The sequence below is a fragment of the Protomyctophum bolini genome (genome assembly GCF_963924005.1).
Source record: "Protomyctophum bolini genome assembly, chromosome: 6".
NCBI lineage: Eukaryota > Metazoa > Chordata > Actinopteri > Myctophiformes > Myctophidae > Protomyctophum > Protomyctophum bolini.
The window spans coordinates 33,637,475-33,663,663 of NC_137867.1; the positions used below are offsets into that span (position 1 = coordinate 33,637,475).

At 42.1% G+C, this 26,189-nt stretch overlaps 1 protein-coding gene across 1 annotated transcript in view; it reads right to left on the bottom strand.

Annotated features, from left to right (window-relative positions):
* Positions 1-26,189, bottom strand: part of LOC308316621 (transmembrane protein 132D) — a gene marked incomplete at its 3' end in the record, with an annotated part of 33,495 nt that overhangs the window by 1,533 nt on the left and 5,773 nt on the right. The window contains exons 2-8 of the mRNA XM_080765314.1: positions 24,366-25,245; positions 13,312-13,449; positions 9,044-9,236; positions 6,483-6,626; positions 883-1,088; positions 399-660; positions 131-322 (exon numbers count right to left, since the gene is read on the bottom strand). Coding sequence (XP_080621440.1) covers positions 131-322; positions 399-660; positions 883-1,088; positions 6,483-6,626; positions 9,044-9,236; positions 13,312-13,449; positions 24,366-25,245 — 2,015 coding nt within the window. The remainder of the gene's footprint in view (positions 1-130; positions 323-398; positions 661-882; positions 1,089-6,482; positions 6,627-9,043; positions 9,237-13,311; positions 13,450-24,365; positions 25,246-26,189) is intronic.

Consider the following 26,189-nt stretch of genomic DNA (forward strand, 5'->3'; position numbering starts at 1 on the left):
TGCAGTGACTCATGCTTTGATAAACTTAAAGATCTATGCTGCATTGAAGTCTATTAATGTGCAGTATATCTCTGACTTTAAATGCTGATGAGACGAGACATTTTTGTCTGTCTGACAATGTGGCTCCTACCTGTTTGGGGATCTGCAGAACGTCCTGTGTGGTGGTGGTAGCCAGGATGGCCCTGTTGCTCCCCGGGCTGAGCTGTAGGGACAGGGAGAGGCCAGTGACCAGCTGAACCCCCAACTCTGTAATGGTGACTTTGTCATCCACTACCCTGATGGTCTTCTTAGCCAGTATGACGTCAGAGAGTGGTGAAAACACCTAAAATAATCAGGGTTAGTTGGTGGTTGGGCATATCATATTCTCTATATTGCAGACAGTGGACCTGCGTCGTTACCTGGATGGAGGTTGTCCCTAGGTCGCGTCCTGACAGGACTCTTCCGGCCTCTAGCCTGGCGACACGGGGGTCCTCCACTTTCATCAAGTAGCGCACTAGCCTTGTGACATCCACCTGCCAATCAGAGCCCAGGAAGTAGGCCTTGGGTTCCCGAGGATCGTCCTGCTCGGCTGTGAACTGTGTGAGCACGCGCACCAGTGCATGCTGAAACTGCAGCATGCAGCCCTTCCCCTTTCGGTCTTCCTCACTACTCCAGCCAGTCCTGGAATATGAACACAATACAGGTCATGGTTGTATGACAACACACACTCCAATCACTGCACCTTGTCTCTTTACTTTATTGGATCGAGTTATTGCAATGCATTAGGTAATGGTATCACCCAAACCATCTTAGAGATATGTTGGAATGAAAATTGTTGGCAAGCTGAGCTGAGGAATGATCGTAAATAATTCCAGAATCATCTGTGTCGCGAGAGTGTCCTACCTCTTTGTGGTGCCTATAGGCATCCTCCAGCTCTTAATCTGACTCAGCTCGGAGTCAGACACCTCGATCTGTAGGGGCAGTTCTGGGGACCACACGTTGAGCTCCAGCTGAGCACTCAGGTAGCTGTAAGTGAAGTTCACCGTCATCCTCACCTTACCCTTTGTCTCCTTGCCGTTCACGAACACATAGTCACACCTGTCAGACACCTGTAAAACAGTAGAGATACAGAATGAAAAACATTCTTTTATTTTGCTTGTGCTTCAGTATTGAAGGCTTGGATAAACTATATCAATCAAATGGGATACACTCCAGTCCAGTGGAATACGTGTTTATCTTATATCCGATGACATTAAAGGTATCAAGATATTCACATATTTGTCACAATGTTTAACAGATCTAAAAGGCCATCTAAAACACAATAAATGGTGTCGCACTGCTCTTGCAGTTTGTGTGCCATAATGTCATCTAGCTGTAATAAACTACACAGGTGATCACCAGTTTGACGATTTAACAAGACACGGCATAGCCATTTTATGTTAATCAAAATATCATGAGGTGCAGTGTTGAACATTAATCCTTCACCACCAAGTACATTCATTACATTATAATTTCAAAGGTAACCTTGGCAAGTTTCAGTCACTGCTGAACGGTCTCATTTTCAGGGACTTTTTAAGACCCTGAAAATGTGATACGTACGCTCTCAGGTTTTCCTTGGTCCTATCAACAGTCACTACTTTAATGAATAGGATAATTTAGGCTGCATTTAAATTCCACCAGCCACAGAGAGTGCACAGGGGAGTGGAGAAAAATGACTGTGACTTTGACGGACAGCCCAAGGATGAATGCAAATATACTGTTGTTCCCTTCCTGAACTAAGCAGTTAAGTTATAGAGAATGTGCTGTTTTCCGGTAATTACTTATCAGATGATCCTGTACCATCATAGAATTTGCACAGTAAAATCCAGAGTTAAACTACTACTCTGGATTTTACTGTGTGTGTCAATCATTTAGCTTTCAAGACCAAAGTTTAAGCCTTTGAATGACCACATCATGGTGTCACCATGGCTGTTGCTAACTGCAGTGGCCTGGCCTCTTCTCTTGTGGATGATCCTATCCCTGACTTTCATCCCAACGGAGCAGACTATATGCAGCACACACAAATGGCTGTTAATGCTGAGTTATGGAGAAGTGCCTTTGCAAGCATGAAATTGTCGACTAATCTATTTCCAGTGACGTCATCTGCAGTGCTTCTGTTTTGATATACAGTGAAGAGAGGGCATAGGCGACTGCTCAGCCATGCATCATTTTAGACCTTCTGCTCACCTCTGCTCAGCCTCAGAAAGCCCCTTTGCCACGATCTGTCTCATCATCCTACTCTCTGACAGAATCCCAGAACAGTGGTTCTCAAACTTTCTCATGTCAAAGACCCCGAAATGATCATGTAATTGGCCGTATAACCCCATCTGAAAATATTTTGTGCCAGGGACCCCTGGCACGATTTTGGTCATTTTTGGTCATTGCAATTCGTTGTGAACTTGTAGATGGCTATTTGTTATAGCCTGATGTAGTGTTAAAGTGGTGAAACGGATCTTGATGCTATATTAACTGATGTCGATGCTATATTAACACATTTTGTTGGGGACCCCCTGGGACCCCTAGAGGACCCCTGGGAGTTCTCAGACTGAAAACCACTGGCCTAGGGTGATTATCTTTGTTTGTTTTTTGTTTCATTTTTTTTCCCAGTTTGATATGCATTAGACCACGTACCCACATTTGATAGGCCTACTTTTCTTTGATTAATTTATTATATTTTTTACAACGAGTAACACATTTGAGTAACAGAGATAAAATAATAAAATAGACTCAATGTAAAGGTGCTATAGAGCAGTGGGCGTGAGATTTACAAAAATATTTATATCAATTATTTTAAGCCTAGAATCAGGGCATCCAGGATCCTGGTGAGTCATGACCATAAAACCCTTGATTCTGTGAAAATGTTTAAATGAAAAACACTAAACAAAGGGTATTTATTAAATGTAATATATCATAATTACATATTCAATGATATAGTTTTATGGTCATACGTCACCAGGATCCTGTATGGCTTGATTCTAGGCTTACAATAATTTATAAATACTTTTGTAAATCTCTATCGGATAAATTAATTGGAGAGTTTTCAGTGGATCCAGCAAACCACGCCCACTAAATCTATACAAGAGTAAATGTGTCCCTGGAAAGGACAAAGAATAGGTAGATATTTAACTCACATCTTGAAACTTAAAGGTGTCTGCCCCCAAGTCTACACATTGAACCAAATGGAAATGTAGTGGTCCATTTGTACACTCTGAGTTACAGACCTGTAAGGGACCATTGGTTTCTAACTATCAATCATTTAGCTACAGTAGGGACCACCTGGAACCCCCTCAATGACAACTGGGGGTGCTCAGACCCCACAGATCACATGACTATAGAGATAGGCCCTGGTGTACACCCGGTACAAAAACCAGCCTGCTGGTGGCGCTATAATAGGCCAATGTGAAAAGGGTGGCATTTGTTCCTCGGCCTAGTGGGAATGTGCGTGCAAGGCTTCACGGCAATCAGACGCTGCGTTCATGATTCATTTTGTTCAAAACGAGCCACTCCTGCAAACTTTTTATGCCAATCTTAGTAAAAAATCTGACAGATCTTGATGTGTATTGCAAAAACAACACTCGTACACATTTGAAAGGCCTTCCATGTCATACACGGTATGAAAGCCATTCCACCACTCCAGATTAAACTTTTGCAGCGACACATTGTGAGCATGGGTTGTGAGCTTGTAGCTATTTTCGGTGGGCGACACGACGTGCAACCAAGTATATCTCAAGCTTAAGGACGTCATTCTGTGAAGCGTCGATTAATCTACCCCATTTATGACTGGCAGAGATGAGACCCCTCAGTCACACCAACAGAGAAAACATCCCGGTCAAGCTGGTAGGCTAAGAAGATTAAAGGGATTCTTTTGTGACTGATGCTGAGAACTGGTCAGCAAACACAAAGGTTATCTGAGAACAACAAAATACTAGTAGAGTGTAGAGTGAATGGATCATATAATAACACTCCTTGACATCCATTTTCTCTTAATAAATTAGACTTACATGGTTTTGAAAACCTCATCATAATGTAACGATTTCGTAATATTATAATAATAATGATAATAATAATAACAAAAATAATAATAATTTATACAGTATGTTACAAAGTGCTTCACATAAAAACGAATAAATAAATAAATCAAATAAAACAAGTCAAACAGAGTCAAAACATGATGACATGTATACAAAACAGAGTGAAATAAACTTGAAAGCACTCGGGTGAGGCACCACGGAGACTAGAGGCAGAATCCTCTGCCAGGCATCCATCCGAGGAGTCTTTGTAGCTGCACCAGGGACTCCTCAGGGGGGAGTCAGCGGGGGTGCTGAACTGAGCCCAATAGGGTACCGTATTCCACCTCACACGCCATGTCCTCCTGGTGAGGATCCTCATTGGCAGATGAAAATAAGCAGCAGGCGATTCCATGTGTGTCAGAGGAGGCGTAACATCCCTGCGTGATTTCTTTCTACGTCCGAGCATAGACATGGTAACGCCCCGCCTGCCTCTGATTGGCCTACCGAGCTGGATATTCTGCTGCGCGAGGTTACTCCGTGGTGGGAAATAAGTAAATAATACAAGTCAAGTACGATATATAATAGCTACAAGAGAATGACAGCTTGGCATGCGCGACAGCAACTTTTATTTTTGTAGAAGAGGTAAACTAATATTGTTTATGCCGTTGGACTGTTTATTTGTATACATGTGTGAACTTTAAACATTATTGTACTGTAATTATTAGTATAGTAGTATTAGTTTAGTGTTAGTTTAGATTAATACACGGTAATCAACACTAACACTTTTATTTTAATTTAGAACACAGCCAAATCAAATCGTGTTCAATCAATTATTCAATCAAAGCAAACGGTACAAACAATATTATATTAGTTTGCCTCTTCTACAAAAATTAAAGTTACAAATTACTGTCGCATGTAGCCATTCTCTTGGCACCATTTCATTTAGGGTATATGATCCTGTCGGCAGTGGATGATATCGTTACGTCATGTTGTAGTATTGTTTTGTAGTCGACAGGCAACAGACGGCAACTTCCTTTTCCCTCAAACCGATGTTTGTGTGTGTGTGTGTGTGTGTGTGTGTGTGTGTGTGTGTGTGTGTGTGTGTGTGTGTGTGTGTGTGTGTGTGTGTGTGTGTGTGTGTGTGAAAGCCTAAGGAGTGGTTTAACAGGAAAATATGAAGAGAGCTGCTTCTCACAAACCTTGGATAAATACATTCAAGCCCTTTGACATCAGGAGCCACTGGTATTTGCTTCCCCTTGCTTTCAAATCCATCAGTAAATACAGCTCAGCTGTCCTCATAGGTTCACAGAAAAAACAGGGCAATGTTAGTGGATGGAGGCAGTGATGTACTGTATGAACATTGAGGTCAGGTCTGGCAAGTGGGTCAGCTCAATATCTGACGATTGTAGTGGGTATGGTTGATGGGAAAGGTCACTGGTGCGTACTCAGTTTGTTTCACTGTTTGGGGGGAAAAGGAGGGGGAGGAGAGTTGACTTTGGTACAACTTCTTTGCCCTGTAGCAGCCAACTACCCCCCCTCAGGAGCATTCTGTTATTTTTATACCGAATTTACTCTTATTATGCTTCATAGTATGGCCGACATCACCTGCGGCTGAAAATACATTTTCTGCAAGTGACAGTAATACGACGAGGTATAAGTTAGGTTTAATGCCTCAGCAACAAAGTAACTAAGTACATTTACTAAAGTGCTGTACTTCGGCTATTTTCAAAAGATTGTTTCATAGATTTGAACTTGTCAAATGCGACATTCTGCACAATGAGCCTACTTTTACTTTAAGTATATTTTGATGTCTTGTATGTACTTTCAATGAAGTACATTTTGAACACGGGTCTGTACTACAACAGAGTATATATACATTGCTGTATGTACTTTATTACATAAGTAAAACGTTTCCAGCACTGCTGTTGTGTGACGTGCTGCTCAACAATAGTGTTTTGGTTTTTGTATAGCAACAAATCTTTGTTGCTGGAGCATAAATCAGCCTTTAGGGCTGGACTGACTGCACACAGACATCCAGAATTCCACCATTTACAGGTGGCTAAAGCAATTTTCTCTTTCCACTTCTTAGTGATTGGACATTTGGTCACAGTTCTGTGAAGCACAAACTGTGATATCTCAGAGGTTTGCAAAGGATGCAGTTGAGATTAAATCCAAACTAGTGTTTAGATGTTTGCAGACACTATGTTTGACAGCAACATGCTATTACCAATTTATTGTCCAAGAGCCAAGCGCATTTATTGTGAAATAGTTTACCATTGATATCAGTGGATTGAAATAGATTGACAGATTTGTTCACAGTAATGAGCAGTATCTGGAGATCATCTGGGAACCCATCTGCAAAAAAAGATTCCACTGCGGAGACGCTGAAAAGAGACGCTATAATAGGTTTATGTGTAAAGTGTAAACCCCGGCAGGACCTGTACTAAATCCTACCTTGAGGACATCTTCATCAGAAGAGCTGCAATCTGTGTAGTCAGACACGTCAGTGACTGCTCCATCCTCCTCCACTGCTACTGTCCTCACAGGCACCACTACCCTCTTCCCAGTTAATACAGCGGTGTTTATAATCTCTGTGTCCTGCAGAGAGACCAAGAGAATCAGGAATAGTAAATGAAATTCCGAGGAAAGGCTGAGGGTGATGAAAATTACTTACCATGTAATTACATGTTACATATTTACATTTTAGGCGTCTGACCTATACAATATCAGTTTCATGCCATGGCGTGGGTTTGCATTCAGCGAGTGAGAGATCAGCACTAGAATTAGCTGAAATGCAGACAGAGAATGCCAATTTTACAGTAATTACACCTTCCCAATGCCACACGTTTCTGTGTCCTTAGATTCATGTATATTTATGAAGCGCTTAGTAAAGAAATACAAGCCAAGCAGAAAATGCTTTTTTAAAATGGAGTGCAAGTACGGAAAAAGGACCAGGGAATGCGACATGTTTCCTGTAGAGATTTTTGGTGAATGAGTCCCAACTGGAGTGGAAAGGTAATTCAGCCGTCTGTGAGCTAGCAGGTATGACATGATACTGACCACCATTATACTGACGTGATACTACTGACCATGACTAACCATGATACTGACGTGATACTACTGACTAGTGATGCGCGGGCCGGCTTTAAAAAAAAACCAATATATTAATCAACGAGTGCAGCATGCATTGCACAGAGAGCAGTAGTCTAATTACACATGAAAATAGACAGGTGGCTTGAATTGAAAGGCATAACAAATAACCAGATGGTAAACTTGGATTTCTATGTAAACACAGCTATTTAATCAAACACATGCTTCACTATCCCTTTTCCACAGAATACCTAAAATTGACAGGAGATATTGAACATTGAATTATGCATTTAGGAATGAGTCGCTTCTCTCCAAAGAAGGTTATAGCTTTGAAGATGTAGCTAAAATAGAGAGAGCAGTGTCTGTCATTAGGAGGTGTGCCTATTTCCTGACAGACCACTCAACCAGGCAGGTTTTACAAGAAATGGCTTTGTCTCATCTTGACTATTGTTTGGTGGGGTGGTCAAGTGCAACAAAAAGAGATTTGCACAAGCTTCAAATTGTACAAAACAAAGCTGCATATCAGCTCTTCACTGTTCAGACATTCAGGGTGTTGAGGCCATGCATGATGTTATCTCCCGACAAAAAATGGAGGACAGATTTTTAAGCAATCTCCTAGTCTTCTTTTGAAATGTTTGTACATTTGGACACAGACAGACACAGATGTTCACAGAGTTTTGATATTTGTGCATCAGACAGTGTAAGTATTATTGGGGCATGTCTCCTGGCAGAGATTTGTACGCAACTTTCTTATTGTTTTTCTGCCCACCTTTGAAATCAAAATCCCCACTGGTACTATGTATAGCAGATATCTCTGCCAATTATACTATGCAGCAGCAGCCGTTTCAGTACTTCATTCATTAAGGCTAAATAGTGATCAGACCGAGCTAATGTTCCCCCTGGCTCACCATCAAATAGCCTCATGTTTGGCCTTCAGCCTGAGGTCAGCCTCCAGTCGCCAGGAGAGATGAACCATGTCAAATTTATATCACAAATCAAACTAGCGCGGTCTCATTCAAGCTATACTGTAATGGAAATGCAGCACGCAGCACTGCTCCTGGCACACAGCCAGTAGCTTATCAACTGAGATACTGTATATAGTCCAAGCACAGTATGAGATGTTTCAATGTTTAATGTGACACTGTGCATGTTGTTTGTGGTTGTTTTGTGGTTTTTCAATGAAGTAGTGGTTTTTTTATGTTTTACTGTAAAGCACTTTGGTACAACGTTGTTGTTTTAAAATGTGCTATATAAATAAAGATGGTATGGTATGGTATAGTCGTCATGTAAATGATTACATATAAACATTTGTTGCATCAATATATGATCAAAGTTACTCAAATTCAGAGCTGGTCTGCACAAAACATTGTTAGCTTTATGAAGTATTTGAAACAGTATGGTTGTTATAGGGGAAAATGTTCACAAAAATGTTCTAAGATTATTTTTTTTTAGACATTTTCACTAATAGCAAAAATAGCTTAACTACAAGCTTGTGGACACACCTTTTGCTTTACAATATTGCGGCTGCCCTAAATCGGAAGATATAATTTGATCAGTCAGATTTCTCAGATTCCAATTGGTGCTGTAAGAAAACATGGGTGACCACATAAAACATGGCAGAATGGAACGGAACAAAATAGAACAGAGGCATCAGCAATCTGACAGTTGACAACACAAGGTCAATTTCCCTACCTCAAAATAGAACCCATTTACCAAATAATCCTAATGATCAGCCTTCAGTGTGTTAAGATACCAGACAGGAATCACAACAAAGTGCATTTTAATTATACATTCATATGCAACGACTCAAAGGATGAAATTAAAGCATATAATATTATTGGAAACATTTCCTCCCCCACTTCAATACAGACACAGATGTTATTAATAGTTGGTATATGATGCTGCTGATCTGGCTGTATACTCACCATTACGAGAGGGGCCAGGCCTACAAAGTCTCTCTGGGTTGTATAGATCCTCATGGGTCCTTCTGTCTTCACTCCATCCTTGGATCCGGGAGGTAGCTCCAGCTTCCATACGATCACCTGGCTGTCAAGAGGACTGCTCAACTCGGCCACCTCAAAATCCATCTGAAGCACCTCCAGCAGACTGCCGTCAAGCCTGGTGGTGAGCAGCATAATAGCGGGTTACAAAACAAATACTGGTATTTTAACTACACAGGTAAAACCTGGTATTTCACTCAACAGTACTGTGCTTTCAGTACTATGTATGTATATGCTTTGAAATGTACCATATGTAAATATCAGTACTGATATACTGTCACTTTCCTTTCTTTTTTTAAATAGATTTTTGCCTTAGAGTGTACAGTAGACACTCGGGGACTCGAACCCACGACATGCTGTATCAGCAGCCTAGGTGCCCGGATGTCTATGCCAGCCGTCCAGGCGTGGCATAGACGTACATAAATAAAGTACATTATATATGTTCAGAAAAATAGGAACAGATTTTTCTGCCTGCCATTTGAATGAGATGGTACTACATGTAGTTGACCTTGAGGTGGGAAGATTAGGTAATTTTGTGAGGAAGGAACATGCAATCTCAGTGGTGACAAAAACGGAGCTGAGGGGGGCACGGTGGCACAGTTGGTAGTGCTGGGTTCGATTCCCGCTCGGGGCACTGTGGGTGCTGGCGGCGTGTTTCCTCCTCCGCGTCATCAGTGCCCATACCCGAAGGCGGGGTTGGCGAAAGGGCCTTTCTGTGTGGAGTTTGCATGTTCTCCCCGTGTCCCCTAGGGTAGATACCCTCACAAAAACATGCAGTAATCCTGGTCTCTAAACTGCCTCCCCCTGGCCAGCCGGGGCGCCTGATGGAGGGGAAAGGAACTGGTTGGAATAACGTGTTCCTTCCACGCGCTACGTCCAACCAGGGAAACTCCCCCCTGTCAGGTGTAAAGGAGCAACTTGGACACTCAGGCATGAAGGGAGCATGAGTTAAGTCCGTTGCTCTCCCCAGGTTGGCGGAGGGTGTGTAGAGCCCAGGATCACAGTAGATGATTGGCACAGGGGTGAAAAATGGGTTACAAAATCGTGGGATAAAATATATATAAAAAAAAATAAAAAAAATGGAGCTGAACTGTGCCATGTTGGTTTGGTTCCTGTTGACAACAGATGCCTGGGGTGATGCAAGCAGCCTGCATGCATTAAACAAATAGGCCACTCAGTGACAATACCTCGATTTTATGATTCTATTGATGCAACATAAAAATCCAGAGATACCCAGGACACACTGCCACTAACTACATGGTGGAAGGCCATGTCTGTACTGTCTATTGTTATAATATTGTGCTTACAATGTACAGTATCCAGCCAGCAAATCCCTTAAAATATCATACTATGTTAGTCTGTTATTATTTTAGGTTGGGAATTCACTGTTCAGTTACTTCCGCTTTCATGCACTGCCATTAACTAGAGGTTCGGGCCGCGTACATCTAGAGTTAGAGCCACTATGCAGCACATGCACTTACATGCATGTCTGCATCGGTCAAGTTAGTGTCGACGTGTCCTTGAGCAAGACTCTGAACCCCTACTGAACCCCTCATTTCTCCCGATGTGCAGGTTGGTGCCTTGCATTGCTGCCAATTTTAATATATAACACTACATAATAATTATTAATATTGTAGGGCAAAACAGAGATTTTACTTAATTAAATAATCTCAACATATTGCAATGAGATAAAGACTACAACATAATGGTCTTCTGGTCAAGTATCAAAACATGACATGTTCATTTCCGATAAGCATGTACATATCCCTTTTAAGCATGCATTAACACAGATATTCCCATTTTAATCTGATCCGATGAATAGGGGGGTGAGTGGGTGACACACGGTCATTCTAGTGAAGACAGCAGGAGAATTGTGCTTACACAGCTGGCTTATGGCCAGCACTCTATCTATAAGTGGCAGCATTGTGTCTGAAGATCCAAAGCAAGCTGTTGTGACAGAGAATAAAAAAGGTTTTAATGTGCACTACAGTCAGATATACAGCTATAATTCTTAGTGCTTTAGTATTGCTAGGACCAGAGAGACAAAAAACACATGAAACACCCTCTGAGTCTGTAACCAATTAAACCCTATGGACCCGGGTCCCCACAGGATCTGTACTTGGCACCCTCCTTTTTATAGCGTGGCTGTGAGATCAACGTAAAGCCACGCCATTATTTGGACCCAAGTCTCTTGTAGCAGAGTCCCAAATCTCTAACGAAAATAGTCGATCTATCCGGCTATTTTAGATGGATTTTCACCTATTATGACATGTCTGAAGGGTATTGTCTGGAATAGGTACCGTTATGCTAGGTAATTCTGTGACATACTGTATTTGTCTAACTGCCTTTGAGAAAAAGAATATGCTACCAAAAAGTGGCTTTGGCAAGCAATGTCTTAATCCTCAGTGAACGGTTAAAACAACTGTCTGTGCATCCATTGCTTTTTGATGTTTTATCCATCCATCCATCACCCATCTTCAACCGCTTATCCGTAGTCAACTTTAGTCCCTCAAAAATGTTTCAGCTGAAATAGGCAACTACTTTATAATTATTATTTCACATTTTCAGGAGTGTAGTGTACTGTGATGAGTGACCCAGTTATTTATGCTTATCCTTGCAATGATGCAAGAATAAGATTCATGTTCACCGTCTTAAAGAAGTGAACATAAATGTTTTACTTTCTGTAACCTACAAAGATGTTGTTTAGTGCCACTGAGCAAAGGCTTTATATAATACATTTAGGACCTCAAATCAGCTCAGTTCAGCTGTTCTATATAAGGTATGTTATTTCTTCCATCTAATGATTTCCCAACGGCACAAGCAACACTGGAGTTACTATCCTATTTACACTTGTTTTGCGACCAACTTTAGATTTTTGCTTACATTTAGAGCTCAAATTTGGGACAATTATACTATTCAAATAAAAAGTGCATATTAAACTATTGTATGCTAACAGTTCTGGTATAACTGCTTCTTTATTATGGAGAATGCTATCGTTCCACTGTGCTCATTCTGTTGGTAAAATAGACTGGCAATACAAATTTCTCCTGTGAATAGTATACGGTACTTCTCCGGCATGAAAAGCTGACTATCGTTCAGCAGAAAGAGCATTTTATTAGCAGCACACTATGTTTTAAGTATTAACTTAAAACCTATATACATAGGGTCCCCCAAGGGTCTTTCCCAAAAATAGCCAATCCACAAGCTCACAACAAGCCACGAGAAGTTGTGAGCTTGGAGTCTGCTATTTTTTACCCAGAATAGGGACGCTAGCTAGGGCTCATCTAGCCTCGATACCCAGGCTTTCATTTCGTCTGCGCGAAAATTGAAAGCCTGGAGGAACACATTGGCTGCCTTGGTCTAGAAGTGGGAGTCAACGCTCCAAATTATGTGACGTAGCGCTTCACTAGGTGGGAGAGGAGTGGCCAGGGCTGACGGACAGATCGGTGAGATCCAATCAGGGCGTGCGCAAATCTCAGCCGCGACCCACCCCTATAGACCAGAAACTTAACACGTTAGCTCAGGCTAGGGCTCATGTGGTTAAATCTGCAACACAAATAAATGTACCTTGTACCTTGAGAAAAATCATGGCGCTATTATAGTTACATGTGACTATACAGACTTTTGCCTGTGGATTATACCAGGGACAGTGACTTGGGCTTTTTCTTTTGCTCTTTCTCATGGTCCTACCTTCGGATTATACCAGTGCCAGTTTACTTTATGTGGATCATGCGGTTGACCCGAGCTGACACTTTGCACCTTAATCCCATGTACAGCGCGGGGACTTTTGGTTTTGTGTTTTTCTCGCACCTTAACTAACGTGCATGTCTACATTCTACAGCAGCACCATCGAGAATGTTCTGACGAGTTGCACCACTGCCTGGTTCGGGAACTGCACCAGAACGCAAAGCACTGCAGAGAGTGGTGCGTATAGTGCAGCGCATCGTGGGAGGAGTCGAGGGGAGCTTCCCCCCTCCAGGAAATACACGAGAGATGTTGTGTGACTAAAGTATCATCAAGTCAAAGATAGTAGAGAGATGGAAAATGGTATACTGTAGTGACAGTGTACACACCAGCGTCACTGACAAGCCAACCTACGAACTACAGACTGGCAGGCATGTAGCGTATACCTGTAGGCAGAAAATCCTACCGAATGTGTCACTATGCCCTCCCCCTATAGAACAGACACATGCCTTTTTCCAGGTGTGGGGGTCTTCCTCTGACATATCACAGAGATGGTTCCATCTGCTGCCATATCCAGTGTGATGTCCCACTGCAATGAGTTGCTGGCCCTCGCTGTGCGAAAGGTCACACCTTTCTTCACTGTTGCTCTGTGAAAAAGTCAAGAAGGAAAAAGGTCAGAAAACAGTACAACGGTAAAATGTCATGTGTTCAATGTAAACCAGTTTCAGATCAATGTTTATTATTTTCACTGTTAGTGAACAACTAAACAAGTATACATGTATTGGAGTTACAATAAAGGGGAGGTGTCCAAAGGCGTCCTGTGGCACTGAGTGAGTTTGAGAATGTGAGTTACACTGATATATTGTTAGAATTCAAATGATGTTTACTGACTGCTAACTTCAATGTGACATTACCTTGTTAGCCTTGTTATCACCACCAGGACATATCAAGTAAAACAGAAGATTTACTAACTTACGGCAAACAGATTGTGACAAGACTAAACTGATGAAGTTAAACCCCAAATCTGTCCAACCCTCATCATCATTAACAATACTGTGGAGGAGGTTCAGGAATTCACCTACAGTGTCTGATCAGTAAGTTAACAACAGACAGAGATTCAGGGGCAGATGTTCAGAGTTGGATCTCTAAGGCAAGGGGAGATTTTGCCATATTGAAGACCATATGGAGATCATCAAAGATCAGCACAAAAATTAAGTTTCAAGAGCAATGTCCTTGGGGTTCTCCTGTATGGGGCAGAGTCGTGGAAAGTTACACAGGCCATCTGTCACAAGCTGGACATGTTTCAGACAAGATGTCACAACAGTCTGCAATGAAGACTTGAGAACAGGCCTGACCCCACTGTCTAGTGCCATCGAGCTCAGAAGGTGTATGTGGATTGGACATATGTGCAGAACGAACCCAGGTGCCCTCCCAAGGGTAGCCATGAGATGGAGATGGGGAAGAGAAAAGGAGGCAGACCCAAAGAGACATGCATGGACAAGATCTGTGAAGTGGAGAAGGAAATTAAAGAACTTGGATAGACCTGGGGCCAAGTGCAGTAGACAGACAGCATTGGCATTCATTGGTGAAGGCCTTGTGCTATCCAGCACGAAGATGATTAAATAAGTAAGCAATTTCAATGTGGACAATTCAAAGGATGTAGGTGATTCAGTCTATTATTCATCCAAGCTATTCCTAAAAATCACACTTGTGTGAAGTGAGGGGCACTCAGTGTATTTATATCGGCCACATGACGTCTTACGTCGTCAATTAGTGCCCTAAACAGACATTTAAGTCCATAGACTTGGCTGGCAAACGATTTACGACATAAAAGCTCTTAACAAACATTCAAAATATCATAGACTTGGCTATGATGTAATAATCTTCACAATCCATGCATTGGAGGGGCTAGCACCAAGCCCCCAGTAAGGCTATCCAACGTTGAAGATGCCACTACCTACTGGCGAAATGTGGAATTGCAGCACTTTAATGGAGGTGGACGGACGTTCATGACGTCACGTGCGTAAGCCTAGGGGCTAGGCTAAACTTCGGCTCGCTCAAGCCATTGAGTTATAATTATACTTCCGGCAGTCTTCCGGGTGCTTCAAAACGCCACTGAGCAACTTCCACTGAAATGAATAGCTTGGGGGCGGGGCTAGCGCTCCGGTTCGGTCTCTATCCTTTATAGCTCTATGGCTAGCACCCCTCAATCATCACACCTGTGTGAATCGCCTTTTATCAATGTGAACATGTATGACGAAGCCACGGAGGTATATCACATGCATGACGTCTTTTGCCATTGACCTGAAAGTTTGTATGGAAGAAATGAGTCCACAGACTTGTCCACCCACATGATGCCACGGGAGGCACACAAAGCCAGGCGTTGGAGGGGCTGGCGCCCCTCAAAAAAGGTGGGATGCCTATTCTGACGTTATAGTAGGTGAACATAGGCAAAAATAGGCAATTACAGTATGTGAAAATAGCCGACATACAAGCTCACAAATCAGCCTTTTGAGCTTCTAGATCATCTATTGCCGTTAGGCCATAGGGTTTAAGTTGTTAAATAAATCCATCAACAATTTCCAATTGATAAGTCTTCCATTGCCCTCACAGCCGTATTAACACAGGCATAGACTACATGGGGCCATGAACTTTTCTCGTTGCACAGACTTAGAAGAACAGTCAATCACAGACCATTCTGTTCACAGAGCAAGTTCCCCCCCCCACAGGAAATATTTCATTACAGAGGAGATAACATTTCAATTGAAGGAGAGACTAGAGAATCTCTTTGTAATGGCCATGCACACAGTTATTCATACTGTACTAATGGCCTGTAAGACTTTTTGGTCTCTCATTTGTAAATGGTAATCAGTATGCAGCTGAACATGCACACTGTCCCAGTGGACAAAGTAGAAATAGCATGCAGGATGATGTTAATGAGCTATTCTTCTGTAAGTACAAGTCTTACGATCAAGACAAGGCCAGGGAGTTGAGACATATGCAAAGTTCCTGTCCAGGCCTCTGAAGATTCTTTTTGTGCATATAAAATGGCAGAAACTCATCACTAATTATCACCGCTTTCTTACTGTAGTCTGCAGCCTAAATAAATAAATTAACTGGAGCCCAAAATAAATGAACTTGAGTAAAGTTGTTTCTAATGGCAAAGGAAAACAACCACCCATGTCATTTCTTACTTTTCTTTGGCATACAAAGCCGTGTCGGTTTATCTCTGAATGATTGAGGTAAACATTGTGGCTGTAAAACAATGTTGAATGTATTATGAGTCCCTGAGGCGGTTTACACCACGATACAGGAAACATCCATCTGACACTGAGCACTTCTTCTTGGGTAATTGTGTGTGTTTGTGGGGGCATGGCGTACGTATGTACGTGCGACGTGCGTGCATGCATGCTGGGAGAAATGTTGGGAGGAATCTCAAAGTCATTCAATAAAGAGGAAGGAAGTATTCAGTGTATTTATACAGTATGTGTTTGTTTGTTTGTTTGTGCACGTGTACATGTATTTGCATGATATTCCACATACATGTGAGGACAATATACAGTAGATAAAGGGCTCAAGGTTCCACTAACCTTGACATGAAGGTTTTTGCATTACAGCCACTGACATACTGTACAACAAAAACAGTTTGAGATAACACAGTGGCATCATGTCACTGCACTATACTCCTAGAAATCAGCAGATTGTTATCTGCATGAATCACACATACTGTATGACTTTCCAGTCTTTTTTAACTAGTTTACATGCCGTTCACATATACTGCGACACACAAATCACCTTGAACTCTAAACCGTAACAGCAGAAAATGAAAGGCAAACCAAGTTGGTCTTGTGTTTTGTTTGTGCTACTGTTGTGAATGAAGGTGACCGGCTTCATACTGTGAATGATTAGTGAGAGTGACGACAGGGAATGGAGAGGGTTAGGCATGGCCATTGTTAGCAGTCACACGGTTCCCTAGAGACAGTGTAAGCGATGCACATATTGGGCAAGGACACGCTGGGGTAAAGGAGTAGAGAGGAGTTCAGGTCCTTCATTAAAACAAACTGGGGCTGCAGCACACTGCATGTGGACACCAGCATGAAACATGGAAGTAAACATACCCTTTACCCTCCAGAATAGTACACAGTGGAAACGTTTTTTTTTATCTTCAATTCTTAAAATGTAAGTTGCACACTCCTTCACATAGTACAAATATACATAAGGCTGAGGCTGCAAAGGCAAAAACAAAAACAAAAAAACCCACTTAAAATCATAGAAGTGCCTATAGCGATGTTTAATGCAAGGTTGAACTTTTCTTCTCAGAGAGAAAGGTGTTTAATACAGTCGCCAAATCAAAGAGGCTATTCCTGTGCTGTGCAAAATTCCCGGCCCACAAATCAGGTTGCATCAGCGAATACTTACACTTTTTATTAAATCTAAGCCAAACCTAAGCATCCTATTTCCCTTCTTCCCCACAGTTATTGCATATTTCTAAATGTTGAAAAGAAATAATGTTGAAAAGTCTGTATCCACATGTAGTATTACAATTCGGATCCCAAATACGATATTCAAATGAGAAAAGGCAATATCACAATCAGGATATGATGTTTTTCAATATCGTGCCACCCTAGCCCAGGGGTAGGCAACCTTTATTATCAAAAGAGCCATTTTTGGCCCAAAAATGTATAATAATTTTGCCTGGAGCTGCAGAATATATATTTAATTAGTTGTGCTTTTTCTGGCCTTTCAATATTACTTTCTTTATTGTTTGCTAATTTCTTCTCAAAATGTCATATGTAATTATTAATAGGAGAATGTAAGAATAAGTGAATAAGTGTATTCCTACGTCTACAATAATAAACAAAAAAAGTGACCCCCGGGCACAGGTCTCCACCCGGGCAGGACAGGTTGTGGCCTCCTGGTGGCGCTATAATAAGCCAATGTGAAAAGGGTGCCATTTCTTCTTACGCCTTGGATGGCAATTGGATGATTTGAGGCATTTTGTTCCAAAAATGTGTTTTACAAAAATCCACCTGTTGGTGGCGCTATAACATGCCCATGTGAATAGGGTGGGATATATTCCTCATCCCTGTAGGAACGTCCAACTGAAGATGTCCAATACAGTTCTGGAGAGAGTGACTCTGTGCTTGTCCAGCGCAGACAGGAAATTATACGTTCTCCTCAGAAATTCATATTTTGCTAAAGTGTATATAAGCTCTGTATCTGGTTAATTGTGGGAGGATGCAGGATTCGCGGAGTCCCGCTGATTTTATCTTGACCGCCCGTGCCCGCCCACAGGTATTTAAATACCGCCCGTGCCGCCAACATTTACATTGGGTCCCGCTGGCTCCCGTTCCCGTTGCAGCCCTTGAGTGTGATCCATAATTCCATATAAATATCATCAAACATTGAAAATGATGGGAGGGTTCAGATTGGACATTTGACCACAAAAGAACGTGCACTGTGTGAAAACTCCTTAGTGAATATTCTAACAAGAAACAACAACCTCCGGGACGACGGGTCCCGAAGCCATTTCCTGGCGGGAAATTGCGTGCCCTGTACCCGGGAAGCCCGGAATCCAGGGATCCCGGTATTAAACCCTACTTCACACGGGTGTGATTTTTATTTTATTGTTCAGCCATACTGGGAAATATTTACAATGTGGGACAATCAATGATGTGAGCATTACAACACATTTGGTGTATTAAGAACTATTAATCTAGTAATGGCTTCTGAAAAACGGATAAGAAAAAATCCCTTGTGTGTTGAGCTCAGTGGGTCAGGGGTTTTTAACTAATAAAAAGTGACAGTAACAAGAAGACTTATCGCAAGCCCTTTCTCCTGCTCCACTGACTTTAAGGAAAGCCCAATTGTGATGGTGCAAGAAGAAAAGTATTTGAAAGCAAGAAGCAGAACTGGGGCTTTTGTTAGCAGGCATTGAGGGGGCAGTGGGCAGGGAGGGAGGCACTAGGGCAGGGAAGATGGATGGCTGTGGAGACTGGAGCTGACAGTGTGTAAGGAAGGCTGCTCTCAGGTGCTGCACCTGCCATCCGTCTCACTTTTGACCAGGCAAGACATGAGTGAAGTGCACAGTGGTTTCACATTTTACATACTCTTCACTCACTTGCCCACAAGCCTGCACTTGGAAAGGCGCACGCACGCACGCACGCACGCGTGTCATTACTTGCGTGAGCCGAGTGCAAGTACTGTTTTCGGCTGCGTATGTCGGTGGTCCCCTCGGCCAATCAGGGATTGTGAATTTTTGGTGGCCCCCCTCGGCCAATCAGGGATTGTGTATTTTTGGTGGCGTCGCTCGGCCAATTCAATCAGGGATTGTGTATTTTTGGTGGCGTCGCTCTGCCAATCAGAGCCCAAGTTGGCAGGTTGCTGCGTATGTCGGTGGCCCCCTCGGCCAATTGGATTGGCTCCGGAAAACGGTGTTCCTGATTGGCCGACATTGAGTTTCAAACGTATATAGGAAACTTAAAATATTTACAACCCATTGCAGTGGATATCTTGAACGATATTTAAATAGACATATAACTCTGATGTTTCAATAACTTGATTGGACTCTGCTTATGGCAAATTAAATAGATTTGACATAACTAAAAAAGTCCATGGATGCTGATACGGTATGTTAAGGGACGTTAAGTTCACAAGAGTCAGAGATAAATTGTGCACTCTGCTCGCACACAAGTAGGCTAACTTGTGTGCAAAGCGCAAGTTGGTAGCTCGACAGAGTGCATTTCTAGTTTTACATATTTATTCAAAATGACTATGCACAAAAACATACAACTGCACACAACTTCATACAACTGTCAAAGGGGCAGGCACAAGAAAGCTCAAGAACTTATTTGTTTCCACTGCAAAAATGTATATCTTGTAAAGTGGTTCAGTCTGTACGTGTGATCTTTAAGTTATTTAACCAATTAAGAGTAGTAACAACAGCTTAACTACATTGGATCCATTGGAAGAGGTTATTTCTACCATTTCCGCACACGCACGCACACACTCTCATATAGACAAGCACACGTGACCCTCCCTCACCTCTGTCACATCCACTCAAAGCAGCCCATGACCCCCTGGCCTGCACCAGTCAGTATTATTTTTCCTTCTCTTATTGGGGGCTGTTTTGTTTTCTCTAAACTTAATTTCAAGGATCACAAAGCTGTTACGTGACCTTCTGCACAGAGAGAAAAATATGTGAACATTCAATCACTCTGACAGTATACATCAGATATGGGATAAAGAAAAGCCAGTTGGTGTGTGCCAATTATGAGATTTATATTCTGCGTTAAGTTGTGCCTGATAGGCCAGATGCATTTGAACATCAAGGGCGCTATAAAAGGTGCAACATGGAGTTAGTAATTGCTCCACTGATGGAATTAGTGGCCCCATATTTGGCTTTGTGGATGTTTCACTGCCGGGCCATGGTGCCACCAGTGAACCCCAATGCAATCAGAAACAGATTAATTATGCAAGCAAATGTCCATGGTGTAGCCAGCCCGATGGCCTGCCATCACCAACGTGTTTGTCATACTTAAAGAGCACTTTGGAGAGTCGAGGAGACTTTCAGGCCAATGTTACTGCCAGATGGACAGTCCAAAGTACAGTAAGTACTAAGTGTAAATGTCCCATTTGTCAATTATGAGGTTCCCTGGCAAGAGCTTTTACACTATCCTGGTGATCAAGACGCTCTGTAATGTTTTTGTTTCTTTAACAAATTACATTTCAATAAAAACAGATTTACCAAGAATAACTAGAACTGCACTCTGTCGAGTGCCTACTTGCTTGTTGCACACAAGTAGGCCATAAATGGCCTATAGTGTGCAAGCAGAGCGTGCAAGTACTGTCGACCGCTACAAACTGTCAAATCTCAGCTTCTCTGTGAAAGAAGAACATGAATTACCTTCATGTTTTTCTGTTGAAGAACTGTTGAAGAACATGAAGGAACATGAAGGTAATTCTATTTAAGCATAATAGCTCTCAATGATGACGTAATAAAGATGTGGATTAAAGGACCCAGTAGTCATTATGTCATACGCATGAGTGACGGCTTTCGATGGTGACGTATATGTCGATCAGTGTCAGGTGCATTAAAGGAAATGCCTTTATGTATTTTGTAAGTTGATTAGCGGTATACTGTGGTTACTTTGCGTATGCCCGTTTGATGCGTATGTTAGTAGCAGCATATGACGTCAGGGTATAACTGGTATAACTAGCTCTCAATGATGACGTAATAAAGATGTGGATTAAAGGACCCAATGCCAGGGTGTAATTGGTTTTCGATGGTGACGTAATGACGATATGTTTTAGTGTCGGGAGGATTAAAGGTAATGCCCCTATATATACATATATATAGGGGTGTTTGTAATCTGACACCACTGCCATATCAAGCACAAGTAGTCATTACGTCATACGCTGGAACGGCGCATACGCATCAAACATCGCCCTGGACTAAAACTATTACTTGCGCGCTTTGCTTGCGCAAGTAACTAGTGAAACACTGTAGGCTTTTAAGGGTTGCTATAGTATACATTTAAAATCACACCTGTGTGAAGTGAGGGGCACTTTTCTCATTATACATCATCATACATCAGCTCATGAACAACTGAATTCATGGGATTGGTTAGCAGATTTGCATGTCTACATATGACGTAAACTTTTCCTTCATTGTCAATGGCATTTAATGTTTGTGTCGCCACACATTTATGTCATATTTGAGGGACATCCTTTCATTGTCAATGGCAAGACGTGTGGGGACAAAAGCCCCTCAAAAATCACAATGAAGTGAGGGGTGCTCTTATCATCATACTGTACATCATCTCATTCTTGCCAATCACAATTTGTGTCCTCACTTTGGTCTTACACACTTTTGTCTTCACCGTTTCCGTTTACACAATGTTTGGTGCATTTATATAGCACCTTTATCCAAGGCTCTTTATTCACCCATTCGCACACACATTCATACACCGATGACAGAGGAAACCATGCAAGGCACCATCTGCGGGAGCAATTAGAGTTCAGTGTTTTGCTCAAGGACACTTCGACACTAACCCTGGAGGAGCCCAGGTTCGAACTGGCAACCTTGCAGTTCCCATCTGGCCACTCTACCCCTGATCCACCACCGTTTATACAAACACTCAAAGCTGGACATAGGCAAAGATTGTATACAGCATAAGGGAGTTCCAACCGCGCCTCCATTCTATGGCAGGCCAGTCTGGTGCATCTCAGAGGCAGGACAGGTTACAGGAGGCACTGGAGCAGCTAGGACAGTTTAAGCCCTTATTTTATTATCAGGGTGCAAGTAAAAAAGCGACAACGTTTCGATGTATCAGTCACATCTTCGTCAGGTCATCAAATCGTATACAGCAGCTCTGGGAAAACTGTAGTGCCATAATTACAAAGGCTAATGCATTTAGGCAAGCTAATTGCCCTTCAGGTAAATGGCATTGTGGTAACCTTTAAGAAAATTATCACTGGGAACTAGAAAGGGGCCGCAGTGGATATCTCCTATTTCTCCTACCCATATTGATGACATCTGTCTCAAACGCAGTCCCACCTAGCTCCAGACTAGCTTCCTAGTACAGGACATGAATGAACGAATGAACGAATGAACGAATGAACGAATGAACGAATGAACGAATGAACGAATTAATGAATGAATGAACGAATGAACGAATGAACGAACGAACGAACGAACGAATGAATGAATGATACAGTAAGGTAAGTAAGTAAGAAATAATTAGGAATTGAGTTCTGTGGCCTACTGGCACAGGACATTTGATTTGTAGTGTAGTGGTTTGTGATGTGGTTTACTGTGATTTTAGAACAGCTAAGGGGCGTTGTTAAACCTCCTTAGCTGTTCAAAATGACTGTAAACCATGGCCTTCATAAAATGGTTACTACATATATACTAAAGTACCCGGCAAGGTTTCATAAAATAAACAGTCAGCAACAAAAAGAGCAATACGTCATAGATAACAAATAATATTTCTTCTGCTAAGCAATGTAGTTCATCATTGACATTAAGCAGAATAGTTGCCAAGCAACCCACATTGACTCAGCAACACACAGATGTAGCCTAGTGGAAAGCATGCTTAAACTGGCATAAAACTGACGGAGCGGATAATTTATTAGATCCATTTTGGTGATTGTTTTAAATTCAATAGCCAGCTATTTCTCGGCACACCATGCAGGTCTGAAAACAGCAAGAGCAAACGGACTACATAGTCTATGTAATGGTACAGAACTTTGTGTCTTGACTTTTCCATCCCATCCCTTTCATTTCTATCTTTTTTCTCCTTTTTAAATTTCCTCCTCTATCCTGTCCATCTGTTTTCACCACTCATCCGTCCAAAGTTCAACTACTAAATCAAAACTCACGATGAGACAAAAGATATCACACTTGTGTGACTCTGAGGGGCGCTTCACTCCTTTAAACAAATATTGTACGCTAAACAAATGTTTAAAAAGTCCATAGACTTGGCTGCCACATGATGAAATTTCCGAAAGCCAAACGTTGGAGGGGCTAGCGCCCCTCAAATACTGCCCAGTGTAATGTTAGCCTTTACTGCAACGGTAGGTCGCAGATTAATATGAAAACTTGCAAAACATGTCCAGTCAACAGGCCTGAAAATGGAGCTGACCTGTTCTGACATTCCATATGATGATCTCACTTCATCAAACCCTGTACAGTCAAGACACACTCCATATATGGACAGTACAGAATTCATTCCATATGTTGATCATGAACCCCCCGTGCCAAAGTGCCCGCCCACCAGTCTGCCGTCACCCAGGCGGATGCCAGCACAGTACACGTGACCTCGCCCTTAACTTCTCGCCCTCAGGGCGTTTTACTGGTTATCAATCATATAGAGACCTCTGGAGAGATACTGCACTGTTCTCCTGTACAGTACATCCAATCACACTGGAACACAGTAATGATGGGAATCCTGCCTTGAATTAAATAGAGCTTTTATCATAGATAATCCCTGTTATTTTCACAATAGGGATCAATACAAACCAGGAGGCAAAGCACACCCATTGATGCTCACAGGATAATGACTAACAAGATACTCATCTCAGGTCGATGACTACAATATTTGAAAAGCTCTGAATGTCATTATACCATGTATCCCCCCCCCCCCCCCCCCCCCACTTAATAAGCCATCTACAATATTCTCAGAAAGATGGTTAACCTCTATCATAATGTCCAGGAAATGCAATAATCCATTACAAATCCCACTTTCCCCAGTATTCTCTTTTTTCTGCCATGATGCAAGTAGAAGCATATTAGGGAAGGGGACTAACTACTAATCCTTTGAGAAGAATTGCTCATTGAATTCTGATTAAATTAATTAGATATCCACTGAAATTACAGACCACTCTGCGGTGAGATTTGAAATGAGATAAATATCTAAACAATGAATGACAATGGAATCTGTCCGATCTATATCTGTATATTAATGTAGATTATGCTAATAGCTAATAGCTCATTTTCACAGATCCATCATTATCTATTTCTGTAGCAATTACACCAGACAAGCAAAGAACAATGGCTTACCTCAGAGTGAAGTTGACAAGCTGAGCAGAGCTGGCCATAAGTATGTAGAAGGTAGCGATATCGGTCTTCTTCAGGACCTTTGAGGAAGTCCGTATTATAATTGCATTCCCCAGCTTGAGTCTTGAAAGGGTTGCCATTCCTTTGGGCACCTGCAGGAGGAGCACACTGCCAATCCTTTGCATGGGGGTGACTGGGATGTACTCAGCCTGTTGTTCTGAGCTGCTCCACTGCCCTCCGTCCATCGCACTACACTTCCCATCGACCCTGGGCCGCGCCTGGTAGTATACTTCTACAGGGTTTCCAGAGGTCGAAGCCAGCCTCTCCCGGCTGGTGCTCTCTGACCCTGGGGCAAACCAGCTCAAATCAGGTGCCAGCTCAGCCATGCATGTGCCCCTACCACCCCCCATAGCACAGGAACCCCTCACCTCCTGGGTTTGCCAGAAGGCATACACAGTCACGCATGGCAGCGCATCTGTAGGGCCATCTCCACTGCCCCAGTCTCTCCCTGCCACATAGAACAAAACCCGCACTTTAGGCTTAGAGGAGAAAACCTTCGGAGTCAGCAAAAAGGACTGGATTTTCCAGTTGTAGGTAAAGACCCCCGGGGCATTGAAGAGTCGCACGGACTGAACTAAGTCTAGGGGCACAGCCTGCTCTGTGGACAGAGATCCATAGCTGACATTGACAACAGGCTGTTGGCTGGCTTGTAAGATGACAAAGGGCTGTGTGTGACTCTGCATGCTGAAGTTCCTCATGAAGTCCTGCCCAGCCTCTTTCAGGAAGAAGTAGTCAGCATCACAAACGTCATAATCGACTGGCAAGTAGACAGGGTAAGGCACTGGGCTCTTGGGATTGTCTGTCAACTCCCGACTGTCCAGGTCTGTAAAGGAAAGATATATACATATATACTATCACAGATACAGGTATAGAGATATACACACAAAAACAAATTTGAGTATTTCTATGGTGGTAAGTAATGTACTTTCGCATTGAACATTGACAAAGACATATATTAGAGGTGCTTAGGGAAGTAAATATTGTGTTACTGTACAATAAAATAAATGTATATAACACAACCAACGTTTCAGGACCTAATTATTGCTAAATCAAAAAAATGAAAGCTGAATAGGGATGATTATGCTAAAAGGTCACTGACTAAAATGTAATTCTCACGGTGAATATTGCATGCATATCAAAAGAAACCTAGGACTGTCATCGTTTCTAAAGCAGCAGCATCATCAACTAGGGCTGTACGTAGTGGCATGAGAGAGAAAGCATGAGAGAAATCCTCTGCAATAAAATCTAAATCTGCCAGTGTATTAAGCATTCAAATGTAATGAGGTCATAGAGCATTAATGTTTTGTATATGTTTATTCAGTTCACTGAAACCTTCCACTATGGGCACGCAGGAAAGATAGTGATATAATGGGGGCAAAGTTTAAAGGGTCCGGATTAAATGGATTTAATTCTTGTCAGGTGTTAGGAATCCCTATCAGACCCACTATATCTGGGATACACAACAGAACAATGGAAGCCACTGCATGTCAAGAATATTATTATAATATAGATTGTAAGCCTAAAGGGAATTATAGGATAAACAAAATGGATTGTACCCAATGAAGTCATGGAATGATGATGTACAGTGGAGTGACCTGTGTTCTATCTGAGGTTTTGCTGCAATGTGCAACACTAGATTTTGTATTATGGGTTGAATCTAGAGTTGCAACACCCTTCATTCATGGCCCATTCATCCAAATAGAAAGGTCTAATCTGCCAGTATTAAACTACCGATATGTTAAACTCACCAACATTGCAGCTGTAAGG